At 37.3% G+C, this 17,106-nt stretch overlaps 1 protein-coding gene across 1 annotated transcript in view; it reads right to left on the bottom strand.

Annotated features, from left to right (window-relative positions):
- Positions 1–16,620, bottom strand: part of LOC125648259 (uncharacterized) — a 24,492-nt gene extending 7,872 nt beyond the window's left edge. The window contains exons 1-10 of the mRNA XM_048875235.2: positions 16,332–16,620; positions 14,698–14,787; positions 12,572–12,649; positions 11,342–11,433; positions 4,779–9,392; positions 4,438–4,553; positions 2,798–3,010; positions 2,580–2,626; positions 2,218–2,271; positions 792–889 (exon numbers count right to left, since the gene is read on the bottom strand). Of these exons, the coding sequence (XP_048731192.2) occupies positions 792–889; positions 2,218–2,271; positions 2,580–2,626; positions 2,798–3,010; positions 4,438–4,553; positions 4,779–9,392; positions 11,342–11,433; positions 12,572–12,649; positions 14,698–14,787; positions 16,332–16,374 (5,445 nt within the window). The 5' untranslated portion in view covers positions 16,375–16,620. The remainder of the gene's footprint in view (positions 1–791; positions 890–2,217; positions 2,272–2,579; positions 2,627–2,797; positions 3,011–4,437; positions 4,554–4,778; positions 9,393–11,341; positions 11,434–12,571; positions 12,650–14,697; positions 14,788–16,331) is intronic.
- Positions 16,621–17,106: the final 486 nt, after the last annotated feature.

Genomic DNA, 17,106 nt, shown 5'->3' with positions numbered 1-17,106 from the left:
TCAAGATATTGGGTGAACCCAAAATTGTATAGAGTATAGCATTGCAAATAGTGACCTTTGACTTGAAAATCAATAGGGGTCATCTACTACCAATGACCAACCATCACTATAAAACAAAGGGTTCTCAAGATATTGGGTGGTCACTAATTTCACAGAGTACTGCACCTTTGACATTTTGACTTAAAAATCAACAGGGGTCCTCTTCTACTCATAACCAACACACATATAAAATATCATAATATTACGATCAAGTAAATGGTTCTCAAGATATAGAGCAGACAAATTGTTGTCTACCGACTGACAGGTGCAAAGCAATATACCCCTCTTCTTTGAAGGGGGGGGGGGGGTATAATTAAATTTTTTAGCAGACTCATAAATTTGATGTGATTTTCTCTCTGATATTCCATGGACAAAAGTTAACAAATCTTACTTATATTGTGGTTAATTAAAAGATTTTACTTTTAAAAAAAAAAACAATTCTGGTATGTACATGTAACCCTAACTGTGGCTCTGCCCTGGTCCCAAGGGTTATGATTTGAACAAACTGGTAGTTCTTGGGGGGGGGGGGGATTCTCTGTAAAATTTAAAGCCCCTTTCTTGCCTTGTCCTGCAGGTAAAATATGTTCTCGGAAATTCATTGGAATATTGTAAGTCTTCCCAAATTTCGTAAGCACTTAATTGGAGCATTCATAAATTGAAGTGAATGTGATATCTTTAAAATCTGATTTTGTTGAATTACTGGTATTTAGATGTACATGTGTAAGTATTTTATTCCACTGTGCACACATTACCTGAGAGAGCTCATAAAAAGCACTGGTTCTTTCATTCTTTTCTTTGAATTCTGCTTCGTGTTTGCGTAGCTCCTCAAATAAGAAGCCTAACTTTGGATCTGAAAGTACATAAACTGAAAGTACATCAATTTGACACAGCTTCCTTCTTGCACATTTAGCAATGATTTGTAAACTCAAGTTCATGTTAATTCATGGGTGAAAAATGAGGACCAATAGGCTACATGGCTCACCAGAATTTCTCCATATAAAACCTGAAAATCCCAATCATGCCCCTCTTGTGACCCCATCTTGAACCCTGGGGTCATTGTGTGGAAAGATCAGATACTGACCTATATGAGTATGCTTGCATCATAACACAAATTTGAAAAATATCACCATTGTAATTATTGAGAGGTTGAATTTCAAAGAGTTTTTCCATATATTCCTATGTAAAACTTCAATTCCCTATAAGGCCCTGAGCTTGGTCAAGTTGCAATGGTCTGAACAAACTTGATAATACTTTATAATGAAGCTTTTATATTGATTTTTATTAACAAGTTAAACCCTTGCATGGAATATTTCATGAGAATTTTCCCAATATTCCATAATATATTATATAACCCTCTTGTGGCCCCAACTTGGTCTTTGGACTCATAGTTTGAGTGAATCTTTTTAATATGATTAGGATGGAAATCTTTAAATCCCTCTTGAGGTCCTACCTTTAGGTGCGGGGATGCTTTTAAAAAGCTTAAATCTACATTAGTATTTACATACAAATGCTTGCATATCAATTTGATGAATACTTCTTGTGGTTCTGGAGAAGATTCTTAAAAATCCTATATATTTTTATGTGGAACTTTACACCTCTCTTGTGGCTCCATCCTGACCCCAGAAGTCATGGTATAAGTATGAACAAGTTTAAACCCATCGTTCTTGAGAAAAAAATAAAAATTCATATATATTCTTGTATAAACTTTTAAACCCTTCTTCTGTTCCTGCCAACATATCTGGTGAACTAGTATGAACAAACTTGAATCTACACTTGCATAATAATTTGAAATAGTGTACCTCTGTGGTTCTTGGGGAATGTCTTTAAAACATCCCATTCCAGTTTTTTTTACTCTCTTTTAATTATCTCCCTTCCAAAAGGGGAATGGTCATTCATTCGAAGAAACTAAATGGTTCCATTCATCCATGGATGCTTTGTGCCAAGTTTGATTGAAATTGGCTCTGTGGTTCTTGAGAGGAAGTTAAAAATGTGAAAGGTGAAGAGAAGCCAGACAGATGGACCATGGAAAAAAATTTTGAACAGAAAAGCTTTACATAAGCTTTCAGCTCAGGTAAACTAAAAAAAGCCAGACAATCTCTGAATAAATTGTCTGACTTGGTGTGTACTATCTTGCAAATGTGTAAAATGTAATATTACAAAACTCAAAGTTCACCCTACCTCCCTCTGAAATGTACACTTCTGTGATTTCCACCACATTGGATGATGGGTGTTCTGGAATATCCAATCATTTCAAAAGTGTAAAGCAATTTTAAAACAAATAAAACATGAGAAATGCAACTTGCAATGTTGCTGTGGTGATCTTGCCCATAAAGATAAACATTAATTTATATCTAAATCTTGATGTGTGTTAAGTTCTCAAAACTAACTTATATTCTTGCGATGACTTATTTTCGCGATTTACCAGTAAGAAACTGGTTTGCAGTGACTGAGTTTCGTGACCGAAATAAAATCCTAAATATGAGAGACATTAAAGGATGAAACAATACGTAAAATGAGAAATTCTGTCATGTATATTTCACCTTCAACTGATGACACTTCCGCTGGAAATCCATATATTGTTCCAAGGCTGAAAAGATGAACATCATAAATTTCATCTCTCAGAAGCAATGCACAAATACAAGCTTGGAACTCCAAATTATCATCATCAGAAAAATATACAAAAGGTCATGATTGAAATACCGGTACATGTACAACTTTCAACAATTACTCTTTCTGTCACATACAGGACAGTGCATACCTTGCATGTTGACTGGTGTTATCCTCTACAATGTGGATGATCTGCTCACTGCTACCTGTAGACTCTTCATTCTGGTGCACGATGGCTACCAACGGCTGATCAGTGTCTGTCAGGGAGTGTGAGCTAGTCGGGTGTGGCTGTATCAATGAACAAATCCCAGGAGTGGATCCAACCAGACCTTTCTCTACTCCCCTCAGACTGGACCCTGCAGGACTGCCAGGTCAACAGAATAAAGTTACTTTAGTTTAGTGCTATGTACGTATGAGTTCCATTATACGTGATACTAAAGGTGTACCACCTGTAGTCATGTCCACACAATGTACAGCAAATTCTTTTTTTAAAAATTTTATAATCATATATATAAACGGTTTCATAAGGATAATTTTCTTATCATCTTCATTAACTTTACTGAAATCAACCTAAGCATCAGATGTAATGTTAATAGGGACCCTGCCTATAGGAGCTAGGGTGCTCTATAGTGATCAGCCAGTGTGTGCGTCTGTCCGTCTGTGCAAACACTTTTCTGAATCTTTTTTAGTTATCCATGAATATATTAACCACAGGTTACAGATCAAGTTTGAGTTTGGGCTTTGTTGATCTATATTTGATAGAGTTGGACCTTTAACTTTGGCAAAGAACAAGGTACAATTGTATACATAAAAGACCCCAAAATTTTCTCTCTATAAAATGTGTCTGGAATTAACCTTAATAAGCGTTTTAAGAAAGTAAAATATATGCCAGGTATACTATGTCAACAAAATCAGAATGATATTTCTAATTGGATAGCATTATGACATCATGAATAAGACATTTCCTGCCATTTTTTCAAAATAAGCCTGAAAACTGTCAAATGTCATACAGATTATTGCTCAGGAAAAGATGTGCGCAATTGTTGAGCAAAATAAAAATTATATATATTGTGTAATAGTTTAAGATGAAAAACATACTTGAATATGAATTTGCTCGACGCATGCGCTATATGTTTTCTGAAAAGAAAACCACCTGAATTTTCATTGAAAATGGCATTTTTGCAGTTTTATGCCAACTTCTAGCTCTCGTCATATGACATAAATCATTTTGCTGATCAAACTGAGCGGATTTTGGGTTTGCTAATCCATTCCTTATTTGAATGCCAGGGTTTGAGCTCCAAGTGAAATCATCGATATTTTGGGCCAAATGACTTTAGAAACTGTACCAACTTCTTTCATGGTTTTGACAGTTTTTCAGACTTTTTTTTGGATATCCCTGATTTTGGTCTGTGAAGAGATTTTTTAGGGATGTATACCTATCGAGCTCCTGTGAAGAGATTTTTTAGGGATGTATACCTATCGAGCTCCTGTGTAGAGATTTTTTAGGGATGTATACCTATCGAGTTCCTGTGTAGAGATTTTTTAGGGATGTATTACCTATCGAGCTCCTGTGTAGAGATTTTTTAGGGATGTATTACCTATCGAGCTCCTGTGTAGAGATTTTTTAGGGATGTATACCTATCGAGCTCCTGTGTAGATTTTTTAGGGATGTATACCTATCGAGCTCCTGTGTAGAGATTTCAGGGATGTATACCTATCGAGCTCCTGTGTAGAGATTTTAGGGATGTATACCTATCGAGCTCCTGTGTAGAGATTTTTAGGGATGTTTACCTATCGAACTCCTGTGTGGCCTCTGCTGGGAAACCTTCCTCTGTGTTGACATCAATCTCTATGACAACTTCAGGTGCCTCTTGTTGAATGTCACTGGTGTCCATACTCTCTTGATCCTGACACACAAAATATCAAGTAAGTCAAGTCCGAGAATATTATACCCACTCAGAGAAATTCTTTAGACACTTAGACACACAAACAAAACATTGAATCTGTTTAGCACTTGGCTAAGAGCACAACCAGTATATTCAATAATGCTTATGGTACAATATACATGTAAAAGATAGCATCATGTCTGAAATAACAAAAAACAAAGTAAAATATCATAAAACATCACTGACCTGGCTTTCTTCCTCATCTTCATCTCCTTCATCATCGCTTTCTGAATCGATCTCATCAAGGTCCAGTGACACGGATGCTCCATCCTTCAGCACTATTCGAGCTTTCTTCGACAGGTCACACTGAGCTCTCAGCATCTCCTGATCAATCTGAGATTCATCTACCTGAGTTGGCACTGGCAATATTCCAAGCTCTATGCACCTTTTGTGGTGTGACTTGGATTTCATATGCTTGGTTAAGTTCCCCTTTGTTTTGAAGGAGAAGTGGCAGTGAGAGCAGACGTACGGCCGGAGATTTGTATGAGATCTAATGTGCTTTTTCAGCATACTGGGTTTCTTGCAGCGGATTCCACACTCATTGCATATGTATTTCCCTCGTCCTCGGCCCCTTACATACACATAGGGATCCAAGGATTTAACACCTCCAGTGACCTTCTTTGGGGTAGTGATTTTTGTACTTGATATCGGTTTGGAAGATTCCACTTCTTTCTTTACCTCTACTTTCTTTTCAGATGGTGTTGTCTTCTTCTCCTTGTAAGTCCAATAACTACTGTGTGTTAGCATTCCTCCTTTGGAAGTCTGACTACATGATGTAACATAGTCAGGATCTTTGTTAGAATCCGATCTATACAGAGATAGTAACATCTTTGGTGTCAGTCCTATAGGATTTGTGTTATGACCCGACACCTTCCAATTGGAATACATTGAAATTTTCTTGTTGGATCGAAATGGAACATACATAGGTTGTGGTTTGGAAAGACAACAGAATGAAACTTGTGTTGACATTCTTAGAGAAGGGTAATTATGGCCGAATAATATCAATGGAACTGACACTGCAGAACCATTCTCCAGTCTCTGTACATCATGAGCAGTTGTTGCTGAAATTGCTTTACTACAGTCTGAATTGACTAAACTCTGTTCAGATTGGAAAACTGACGTTTCACTAGACTGGTTATTTTTGTCTCGGAACATAAGATGGCTGACCATCTGGGATAACTGGTACATTGGCTGAGCCTTCACAACAGGAATGGTAAGAGTTTGAATTTTCCAAGCTTTAGTCTCCGATATTTCCTGTATGTGTGACAAAGATGACTGAGTGTATGGAAGACAGTCTACGTGCTTTTTTGGAGATGAATGAGCAGTCATTTTGATCTTTTTACAAGCTGGAGCCTCGGTTTCCCCTTCCCTCAATAACACCGGGGATATTGCTGATCGCAGGACTTTGGGATCCAAACTCAGGGATCTCTTCATTAACAACTTTCCTTTCAATTTCTCTTTGAGATCTTCATTTAAAATGTGAGTTGAGGAATGTTCTGAAGAATCTGATGATGAATGAAGGAAATGTTTGTCTCTGTGCTTTGAATCTGGTTGTCTTTGGACAATAACAGAGCTTGGTTGAGATAATTCATTTAATTTGACAATTCCAACATCTTGCACATCGGATGTCTTTCCAGACAACTCCTTCCAGTATAAATCACTTCCCACAGGGCCCACTATCTGCACTTGGATCACACTGTGAAAATCACTAGCTGGAGCAGGTGACTCTTGCTTTTTGACAATTAAGTCAGTCAGTCCATCAGTAGTGTCTACATAGTTTAAGTTTTTATTCACAGACATAACATTCTGAATGGCAATTGGCTGAACGTCTGCACCAGAGATGTTGGACTTTGACTGTGAACATATGGGCACGACTGCATATGATACAGGCATTGCAGGTTTTATAATGGAATCAGCATTTTGACTGGTTATTACTGATGTCTGTGATATCGAATGTACTGTTTTTAATTGTGAACCTCCTAATGCAGCTTGTAGCTGTGGCATTGACTGTGGAGGTAGAACACTAGAAAGCTGACCCAAAGGATAAATACTGACAGGTACGGGACTATGTGGAAGTGTTTGTGCACTTGGCAACAAATTCCTAGGTTGTCTCTCGTAAAGTTTTGGTCTTCCCTTTCTCTTACTGAGACTTTCTGAAGATGAGGTATGATTTACAGGTTTTGCAATGTTCACTGTTTCTCCAGAAAACTGTAAAGGCAAACTGAATTGTCTTGGCATACCTGTATCAGAGGATCTAATTCCCCCTACACTGTCTGATCTCACCATCATATTTGGCTTCCTGACTGGTGCAGAGATTGGTGTAGAGACTTTAGGGGGGAACTGTATTACTGGTAGTGATATTTGTCTCTTCACTAAACCCTCAGTTGGTTTATTTTCACTTTTCTGTTTCTGAAATATCTGCAGCACCTTGGTCTTGTCAATGGAATCATTTGCTTTTATGAATGTGCAGTAGTATGCCATATGTAGATCTAACGTCTCTTTCTTCTGAAAGGCATTCTTGCAAAACGTGCAAACAAACTGGTCTTTCTTTACTGTGGCAGTGAAAGATTTAAGATGTAATGCTTCAGTAGGGGTATATCCAACACTGTCTTCAATGTGACTGCTCACCTGAGACTCCGACAAGGCTTTAGTGACTGGAGGAACATCACGGGCTTTAATGACTTCACGAATCTTATCTTTGATTGCTTTGGACTGTCCGTCGGAGGCTTGTTTCGCTGGCTTGACATTTTCAGATGGAGTGGGGTTCTCTAACTGAAGCTTAATGGTTATCTCCTTTCCACTATGATCTAATGCTGTGACTGTTTTGGAGGCAATTTCTTGTGTCCCGGTAGCTCCTTTTGAATGTAGAGTGTCAGATTTATTGGCATTAGCTATCTGCTTTAGTACCTCATTGGAAATTGTGAGGACTGGTAACTGACTTCCTAAGCTGACTTGAGTCTTGGTGTCCACATCAACACTTGAAGACAGAGCTGACTGTCGTACAAGTCGTCTTGTAACACCTATTTCTGATTTACTTTCAGTGGAAGTTCTTGAATTTTCATTTTTAATCACTGAAGGAATACTATTTGAAACTGGTCTTTCTGAATCATCTGATTTTATGACAGTGGTTGACGAAACATCGTTTTCTGTTGAAGAAACAGACTTTTCAATGTTGGTAGTTTCAGACCTGAAAGTTAAGACAGTATCTGACTTCTGAACACCAGCTTTGGATTCACTGCTCTGCCTATACAAACGTTTGTATTCAAACAACGGGCTTTTCACAATGGCAGCATTGCTGGATATCAGATTTTGAATTCTTTCTTTGACTTTTTCCATGTCTACTTTAGTCTCAGTTTGGTTTTTTTGCTTCATATCATCAACAGGCTGTGAGAGAGATCTAACCAGAGGTGCATGAGTCTCACGGGCAGAAACGGCTTTCACCGACACCTGGCAAGTTCCATCCTGGAGTTCCACGACTGCTGGGACAAGCTGGACGTCAGATCCATTGGATTGTTGGACCCTGTCACTCAGATCCTCCAGATCTCTTAGCACTTTGTTGGCAGTACTGGGGTCAGTGTTGGGGTGAGGTAGTCTGATCACCTCTACAGCTCCTGCTCCATTATCAATAGCTATCATCTTCTCAGCTGCTACGCTGTTGAAACTTGCATTGTTTGACTGTGTGGTGGTAGTCTCAACATTTTGGAAAGCTACTGGCAAAAGAAGTCTGTGAACTGTGACGGATCCTCCACTTCCCATTTTGTGAAGAGTAGTAAGCTGATCAGAGCTTTCAGATCCCCTAGATATCATTCTACCCAAAAGATCTTGTTTCGGTGCAATAGTTATAAACTGACTTTGTGCTGAATTTAATTTCTTTTCATCAAGAATTCCTTGACGTTTTTCACTAGATCCAACATTTTTAACATTTTCAAACTCCAAATTTAAATTGCGCATTCTTGTTTCAAATCTTGGTCTGGCATCACTTTTCCACGAGGGTACTTCTATCCTCGGTCGCTCCGCTTTGGGTTTTTCTAAATATTTAGCTACTTCTTGCAAAACATGGACAGGAGCCTGTTCACGATTTTCAAAGCTATCATCTTTCTGAACAGTATGAGCTTCTTTCTGAACAGTATGAGCTTTTGCCGATTCAGAATCAGCTTTCTTTAGAAACTTTGACATATCGTTCAACAAAGTTATTTGCTCTGCCTCATTTGGAGTCAGGGAACTTTCCTCTTTGTCTATTGTGTCGGTGCTTGATTGACTTTCATTGAGTATTTCGTCATCTGATTCATCAGTAATATCATCATCAGATTCCTCTTGACTTGACCACTGTGGTTGAACTTTCCTGCCCAGTTTAGCCTTTAGGGCATGTGATCTTGATTTACAATGCTTGTACAAGTTACTTTTAGTTTTGAAAGCAAATCCACAATCCAGGCAAGGAAATGGTCTCTCACCAGTGTGTGCTCGAAGATGCTTTTCTAGAACACTTGGCTTGGCACATCCTCTTCCACAAAATTTACAGATGTGTTTACCTGGCTTGACAGGGTGCTTACGTTTTTTGATATCCTCAGGGTTCACCACCTTGATTTTTGAGAAGTTTGTTTCAGGGTTACTTTCAAGTGAACTAGTTGAGGGAGGTGGGGTTGACGGTTCGTGTGTCTGAGGTGTGTTGGGTGACACTTGTCGCTGAATATTTTGAAGTTCAGATGATCCAACTTCACACAAGGCCTCCAGTGATAAATTACGTTTCTCTGACTGTGAGACTGTTTCCATGGTTACAACACCTGATGGTGTTTTCACTACCTGCAATACAGATTTAGAAAAAGCAGATGTTATTTTTTCTAACAAGAGGCCCATGGGCCACATCGCTCACCTGAGTCACCTTGGTCCATATCAGAAGATTTTCCATATCTATTTGCATGTAAAACCGTAGTCCCTATTATGGCCCCAAACCTACCCCTGGAGGCCATGGTTTTTGCAAACTTGAATCTACACTATGTCAGAAAGCTTTCATGTAAATAAGAATTTCTTTAGCCCAATGGTTCTTGAGAATAAGATTTTTAAAGATTTTCCCTATATATTTGTATGTAAAACTTTGATCCCCTATTGTGGTCCCATCCTACCCCAGGGGGCATGATTTCAACAAACCTCAATCTGCACTATATCAGAAAGCTTTCATATAAATCTCAGCTTTTCTGGCTTAGTGGTTCTGGGAAGAAGATTTTTAAAGATTTTTCCTATATATTTGTATGTAAAACTTTGATCCCCTATTGTGGCCCCATCCGACCCCCGGGGGCCATGATCTTAGCAATTTATAATCTGCACTATATCAGGAAGCTTTCATATAAATCTCAGCTTTTCTGGCACAGTGGTTCTTGAGAAGAAGATTTTAAAAGATTTTTCCTATAAATTTGTATGTAAAACTTTGATGCCCCCCTTGAGGCCCCATCCAATCCTCGGAGTCCATGATTTTAACAAACTTGAATCTGCACTATATAAAAAAAAAACCAAAAAAAAATTTAAAAAAAAAAAACCAAAAAAAAAAAAATACAACTTTGATCCCCTATTGTGGCCCCATCCGACCCCCGGGGGCCATGATTTTAACAATTTAGAATCTGCATTATATAAGGAAGCTTTCATATAAATCTCAGCTTTTCTGGCTCAGTGGTTCTTGAGAAGAAGATTTTTAAAGATTTTTCCGATATATTTGTATGTAAAACTTTGATCCCCTATTGTGGCCCCATCCGACCCCCGGGGGCCATGATTTTATCAATTTAGAATCTGCATTATATAAGGAAGCTTTCATATAAATTTCATCTTTTCTGGCCCAGTGGTTCTTGAGAAGAAGATTTTTTAATGACCCTATCCTATTTTTACCTTTTCTTGATTATCTCCCCTTGGAAGGTAGCCTGGCCCTTTATTTTAACAATTTAGAATTCCCTTTACCTAAGGATGTTTTGTGCCAACTTTGGTTGAAATTGGCCCAGTGGTTCTTGAGAAGATTTTTAAAGATTTTCCCTATATATTTGTATGTAAAACTTTGACCCCCTATTGTGGCCCCATCCGACCCCCGGGGGCCATGATTTTAACAATTTAGAATCTGCATTATATAAGGAAGCTTTCATATAAATTTCATCTTTTCTGGCCCAGTGGTTCTTGAGAAGAAGATTTTTTTAATGACCCTACCCTATTTTTAACTTTTCTTGATTATCTCCCCTTGGAAGGTGGCCTGGCCCTTTATTTTAACAATTTAGAATTCCCTTTACCTAAGGATGTTTTGTGCCAACTTTGGTTGAAATTGGCCCAGTGGTTGTTGAGAAGAAGTTGAAAATGTGAAAAGTTTACAGACGGACGGACGCCGGAATACGGGTGATCAAAAAAGCTCACTTGAGCTTTCAGCTCAGGTGAGCTAAAAATGGAATATTCTGATAAGTTACAAAATGAATTTTGCTTCCTAGCCTACTTTCTGAGCTGCCTGAAGACACTAACATATTTAATAATTGGGCTATTTGATAATATATGCTTTTCATGTTCCCTTTGGAAAAAAATTCTATAGGACATAAGGAAAGTTTTTGCAAAGCTTGAATAATGATATCATGCACATTAACTTTCCTGAGACACGAAGTATGTCAATTCTTAAATGTGTCTGTGCTTCTCTGTTTTGAATGACTACATTTTGTTAGTTACCTTGACTCTATGATTGTCAGTGAAGTTGTCACCCTTGTTTTGAATGACTACATTTTGTTCGTTACCTTGACTCTATGATTGTCAGTGAAGTTGTCACCCTTGTTCGTTGCTTGGAGTGATACTTCATTAGATGAGTCCTCCTGTGTCTGTTCACACTCTACAATATGAAATGTTCTTTGTTAAGGAGGTACTCTACATCGTCATAATGGCTGACTTCCTTTTAAAACATGGACGAAAATATGAATATCAGCAATATTTGTCTATTCATGTCAAATCCCATTGCCTAGCTGAGTTGCTCAGTAGGTTAGCACATTGACTGCTGAACTGTAGATCGTGGGTTCGAGTCCAGCAGGGGTTTTAAATTTTTTTTTCAGATTGCTTTCTACTAAAACTGCAATTTTGCTTTCTACTAAAACTGCAATTTTTGACTAAATAAAGTAAATTTGAAAATTTTCAATTTCAAAATATTGTTGTACATATCCTCCACTTTTCATCAATATCAAATTTTTCTGGTGTAGCATATACCTCCTTAATTTTACATAAATTTTTATAAACTTTTAACTTCACTGCAGACTTCATTTCATCACATCTATATTCTGTCTTTGAAGCTTATACTTTAGAGAATATCAATAGTATAGAAATAGGTAAAAATATGGCTGTATTGCAACTTAAAAATACCAAGGTAATGGTAGAACTATAGCAAGAGGCCCATAGGCCTTACCAGTCACCTGAGTATTGGTTAAAAGTACCACTAGCCCCAAGGACTTTGAAATCTATTAGTTTCCTGATCTGAATATCTATCAGCTACACTGTTATTCTAATATTCAGTAACAGTATTAACAAGATGTGTTCTTAAAACTTGAATGCCCCAAAAGTGCCTATACTGATGAAAGGGAAAGTCAACAATTTCAAAACACTGCTACTTTATAAATATGTATAAATTATAAACATGTATAAATTATAAATATGTATCAATTATGAATATGTATGAATTTATTGTGGATATCACTGTATCATAGAAAATACCAGCATAAGAGTTATTGCCCTTGACAACATTTTTTCATTATAAATAATTGATTATTTATGGAAAATATAAGCTTTTTCAGAGTCAGTAGTCATCTTTTATTTATCTTATCTAGCAAATAAAATTCCTCAACAATATATATTTCTATCATGTGCAAAGTTTAACTAAATAAATTAAGATTTTACAAAAGCCTATGATGTCACATGAGGGTGGAGCTACCTTAAGATACATATTACAAATTCAATACTTAATCTACTCTTCAGTTTCATACCCATGCCATTGTCCTCATCTTTTGAGTCAAGTTTGATTTTCTTTGGTTCTGGCTGCTCAACATCTTCCTCATCTCCCTCTAAATATTAAAGAGATTGAACAAATGTGAACAATTTTATGACATCATAGTATATTGAAAAATGTCTTACAGTGTATATCATTTTGTTCAGGGAGAATTATAGGGAAAGTTTACAAGGTATTTAATGACTCATCCATTGCATGATAGAAGCCAGGGCTCGAAATTAACACGTCCGTCAGCCTGTGACTGGCGGACTGACATACATTTGTTTTGGTCAGTCCGATGGGACTGGTTAGTTTTGTAAAGCATCATTTTGGAAAATATACTTATGAAATCTTATGCACACATTTGGCATCTGTAGATATCAGACAAATCTTGATTCGTAAATATAAATCCCACATAAGTGTTACAATATTGTCAGGCATATTGAGTTAAATTTCATTTTAATAGCATTAACGAAACATGTTTATAATTATTTCTGGAAAACTCAGTTGGACTGGTAATTTTTCCATGGACTGGTTAAAATTATACCCCATCAGTCCGGCTGGACTGGTGACATAAAAAAGTTAGCTTCAAGCGCTGGAAGCTAAGTTCTCATTGGCTTTACGATGCTTCATATACCCCAAACTTTCGTGCAATAAATTGTCTTTTTTATGCTGAATTTCAATCCACATTAATTCTCTAAATGTTTTCATTTGTGACAGAATTCCAGACAGCGATTACTTTATGACTGTGAGATCACAATTAATGCTTATATAGTATATACTATCTCTGGTATTTCAGCAGTCGACACTGAAGAATCGGAAGGGAATTGCTGGAGGACTTCTGTAGAAGAGGGATGTACAACTTTCATCCTAAGGAAAATTATGTTTATTCTCCCTGGTCATATGACCAAACAAAAGAATCAGAATAGTTCCTTGAAGTTCATTAAATCTTAATACAAGTATAATCATACTACAGTAAACAAATATCATTAATCGATGGCATATGCATGTAAGTTACAAGCAAATGTTTTATATGCACTCAATAAAAAATGACTGACTCTCCCGTAGATCATTAAACAATTATACATCACTCTCAAACTGAATAATAGCACATGGTTGGACCTGGATATTAATGAGTTTACTGGTAATTGGTTACATATAGGAAATAAATTTGATATCTAAGTCTAACCAATGGTGTTGATGGATTTACCCCGGATTGTATTTTTTTGGCGTCATGCAGGGTGTATGCAATACAAACTGACATAAATCCAAGAACAGCCTTGAATGGACCTGGATAACTAAAATACTCCCATCTTTTTTCGTAGGGAGGAGATAATAATTATACTACAACAATTCCTCAATTTGAATATATAGATATCTAACAAACTACAATTTCATTTAAAGATCTCTCTTCAAATAATTATAGACATAACTGATAGTATTCTGTAAAAGCAGAATTTTTAGCAGGGATTTCATTTTGGGATTATTAGCGAGAGTGATGAGATCGCTAAGATTGAATATCTCTAACAATTTATTCCAAATAGGAGGTAATAGTAAACCTTTCCTGGAATTATAAAGTTGCTAAAATTTTAGCTCTCCCCATTTTTATGGAAAAATCGCTAAATTTGTGTCTCGCTAAAAATTCCTCTTATATGGTATAAACATATTTGTAATAAAAGATATTGCTTGGATGTGAATGGCCTGGATCTCGGAGTGTTTAGGCATCACACTTTTGTTTGCTGCATAACTGTATTTTAAAAGAAAATTATGTTGACAAACTGGAGGTTCTGCAGCTAACATTTTGTCTGACCAACCCTTGTGCCAGCTCTTGCATTTGCCCAAAGTTTGAATGTCAGAAAATGCCTGTTTGGATCTCGTCAAACTCAAATAACAAATGTACATATTCTGTATCTGGTTGCTTGTTATAAAGGTTTACATACCTCCAGTGTAAAGTACGGTGTAATTATGATGTACGATTTCTTAATAAATCAATTAAGCTTTATCTACCAAGCGCTGGGCGAGCGTGAAGCCATGTTATTGCTAATAAACATAGAATTGCAACAAAGACATGCAGTTAATTGTCACTCTGTTGCATATTTTCTTTCAAAAATAACAAACTTATACCTTTTTCAGAACCGATACGATCTGATGAATTGTCTCCCTTTTCCGTAACTGAGTAACTCTCCTGCATTTTGTCCCCATCTGTTTCGCCATCTGCAAAAAGTAGCAAGATTTCTTTATCACGTTCATAATCACAAATATGTCACAACAATCATGGACATCTTGTCATATAACTGCAACACCATTAGATGTAACATATAATGAACTAATGAGGCATTCTCAGGGCAATCTAATAGCTAAATATCATTGTGATGGCAAATGTAGTATGGATATCACCCTGGATAGCTCAGTGGTTAGAGCACCTGACTAATAATTAATGCAGGGGTATACTGGCGCATGCCTGACCCAATTTCTGCTATGCTACATTAGTGGAAATTGGGTCAGGCATGCGCCAGACTAATGCAGGGGTCCCAAGTTCGATTCCCAGTCAAGCCCAAAATTTTCTCCTCTAGATATACTATAGTTGGTGCCATTGACTACTCCTGCATTGCAGACTGTCCTACCAGGGGGCGAAAATAACCTGGGTTGTGCGTCTTCAAAGGCGAAGACAAATTATAGGAGGGAGGAAAGTAGTAGTTAAGTCAATAAAGCTATACGGACTGTGGATATTGCCCTCGGTAGCTCTGCAGTAGTTGTAGAGCACCTGACTAGTAATGCAGGAGTCCCAGGTTCGATTCCCGGTTCAACCCAAAATTTCCTCCTCTTCTATAATACACAAGTGCTCTGCTTTGTAGTACATATTATTCTAAGCTCAAGGTCCATACTCTTTCAAAAACGGTCAACAATGCCCAAAACTCAAATTTGATTTGTCCAATTGATATTTAAGTTCATGTATATAAATTTTAAAACCAATAGCTGCAGAGATAGCCCCCCCCCTCTCTCTCTCTCTCTCTCTCTCTCCCTCAGTGGCGGATCCAAGATTTCACACAGAGAGGGAAATCCGTCACTGATAATGAATCCGGAAAACTGTCACATTCCTGTTAAGATTCAAGGCCCATAACTCAAAATAGGCCAACTAAGCCTAAACTTTTGATCTCAGCTGCAAAACCTGGGCTAGCTCTGAGAAAATATTGGGACAGCTGCATGATCAGATCCTTACTAATAATTTACAGACTAGAGAGATTCAGTTCTGCAGCTAACTTGGTCTATAAATTTAAGTTATTGTTGTAAATTCGTTAATAATTTTTTTAATCAATAGCTGCAAGAATAGCCTGAAAAGAGTCAGTAACATTTGCACATCGTCATGTATGTTTTAAAAAAAATATATAGGCTCATAAACTGCTGGGTCAGAACCAATCATCAGTTCATTGTAAATGTGTTAATATTGAAATATATCCCATAATTTAACAATTGATGTACCAAAATTATGCAATAAAAATTACAACCAACATTTTATCGCAACTTTGAGACAAGCAGCCTACCGTAGGAATTTCAACTGATGTTGGAGCTTTCCTGTAAATTTCGTACACCACGTGATGTGCCTGGGGAACCCCTGATAACCGAAGGTGTTTCCCCAGTAGAGATACGTTATGAAAATTGAATAAACACTTACCATGTCCTTAACAACTAACATGAGTATAGCAATAAGAAGGTCAATTGTGTACTCCCAAATCAGTCTTTCATCTGCATATACTCACTGTCTGGTAATGCATCAACACTCTGCGATTTTCTACGTGGCATCCCGAAAGTGTCCTCCAAAAGAACTTAGCGTCTATCTTGCATCTCGCATAAACGTGGTCTTTTTTGATCAAAAACGGGAAGTAAGACACATGTCATACATTCTAACAGTATTCAACACGGTACAGGCAACAGTAATTTGATAAAACATCAAAAGCTATGCTAGACAAACTGGATTTTTCCATGGGATTTTCTCACTCCTTGGCGAAAACGAATGACGTCACTCTCTTGACATGCTGTTCGATCGATAGCGAGGCTATATGGTATTCCCGAGTTTTGTGTATTTGCTGTTTGTAAACAAGCTTAGTTTTCACTGTTTATACTCGTGAATTACAAAATAGGATAATTTAATGTTGTGTATACATGTATGACTCTCTGCAGCTCGGCGTCGGGCCAAAATTTACGCATTCAATCTCGCCGGGATTATTGTACGTTTTATGGGCGGATCCAGAGTTTCTCATTACAGTTTTATACTCCCGTAGTTACGTTATATGTTTCATTTACCAGGCCTACTTAGGTTCGATGAATATGGGCATAGAATTTACAACTGCGATTTTTATGGTAACATTTCTGGTAATCTGAATATTATCTTTCTTTGTTTTTTCTTCTATGCTTTTAAAATATTTTTGTAGTTAACGTATGTAACAAGCGCGGATCCAGATGGGGGTGGGGGTCAAGGGGGTCTGGATCCCCCCCCCCCCCCCTTTTTGCGGACCAAAAAATGTAAGTTACCAA

The sequence above is a fragment of the Ostrea edulis genome, chromosome 6, assembly GCF_947568905.1.
Source record: "Ostrea edulis chromosome 6, xbOstEdul1.1, whole genome shotgun sequence".
NCBI lineage: Eukaryota > Metazoa > Mollusca > Bivalvia > Ostreida > Ostreidae > Ostrea > Ostrea edulis.
This window is presented reverse-complemented; position numbering and strand designations above follow the sequence as displayed.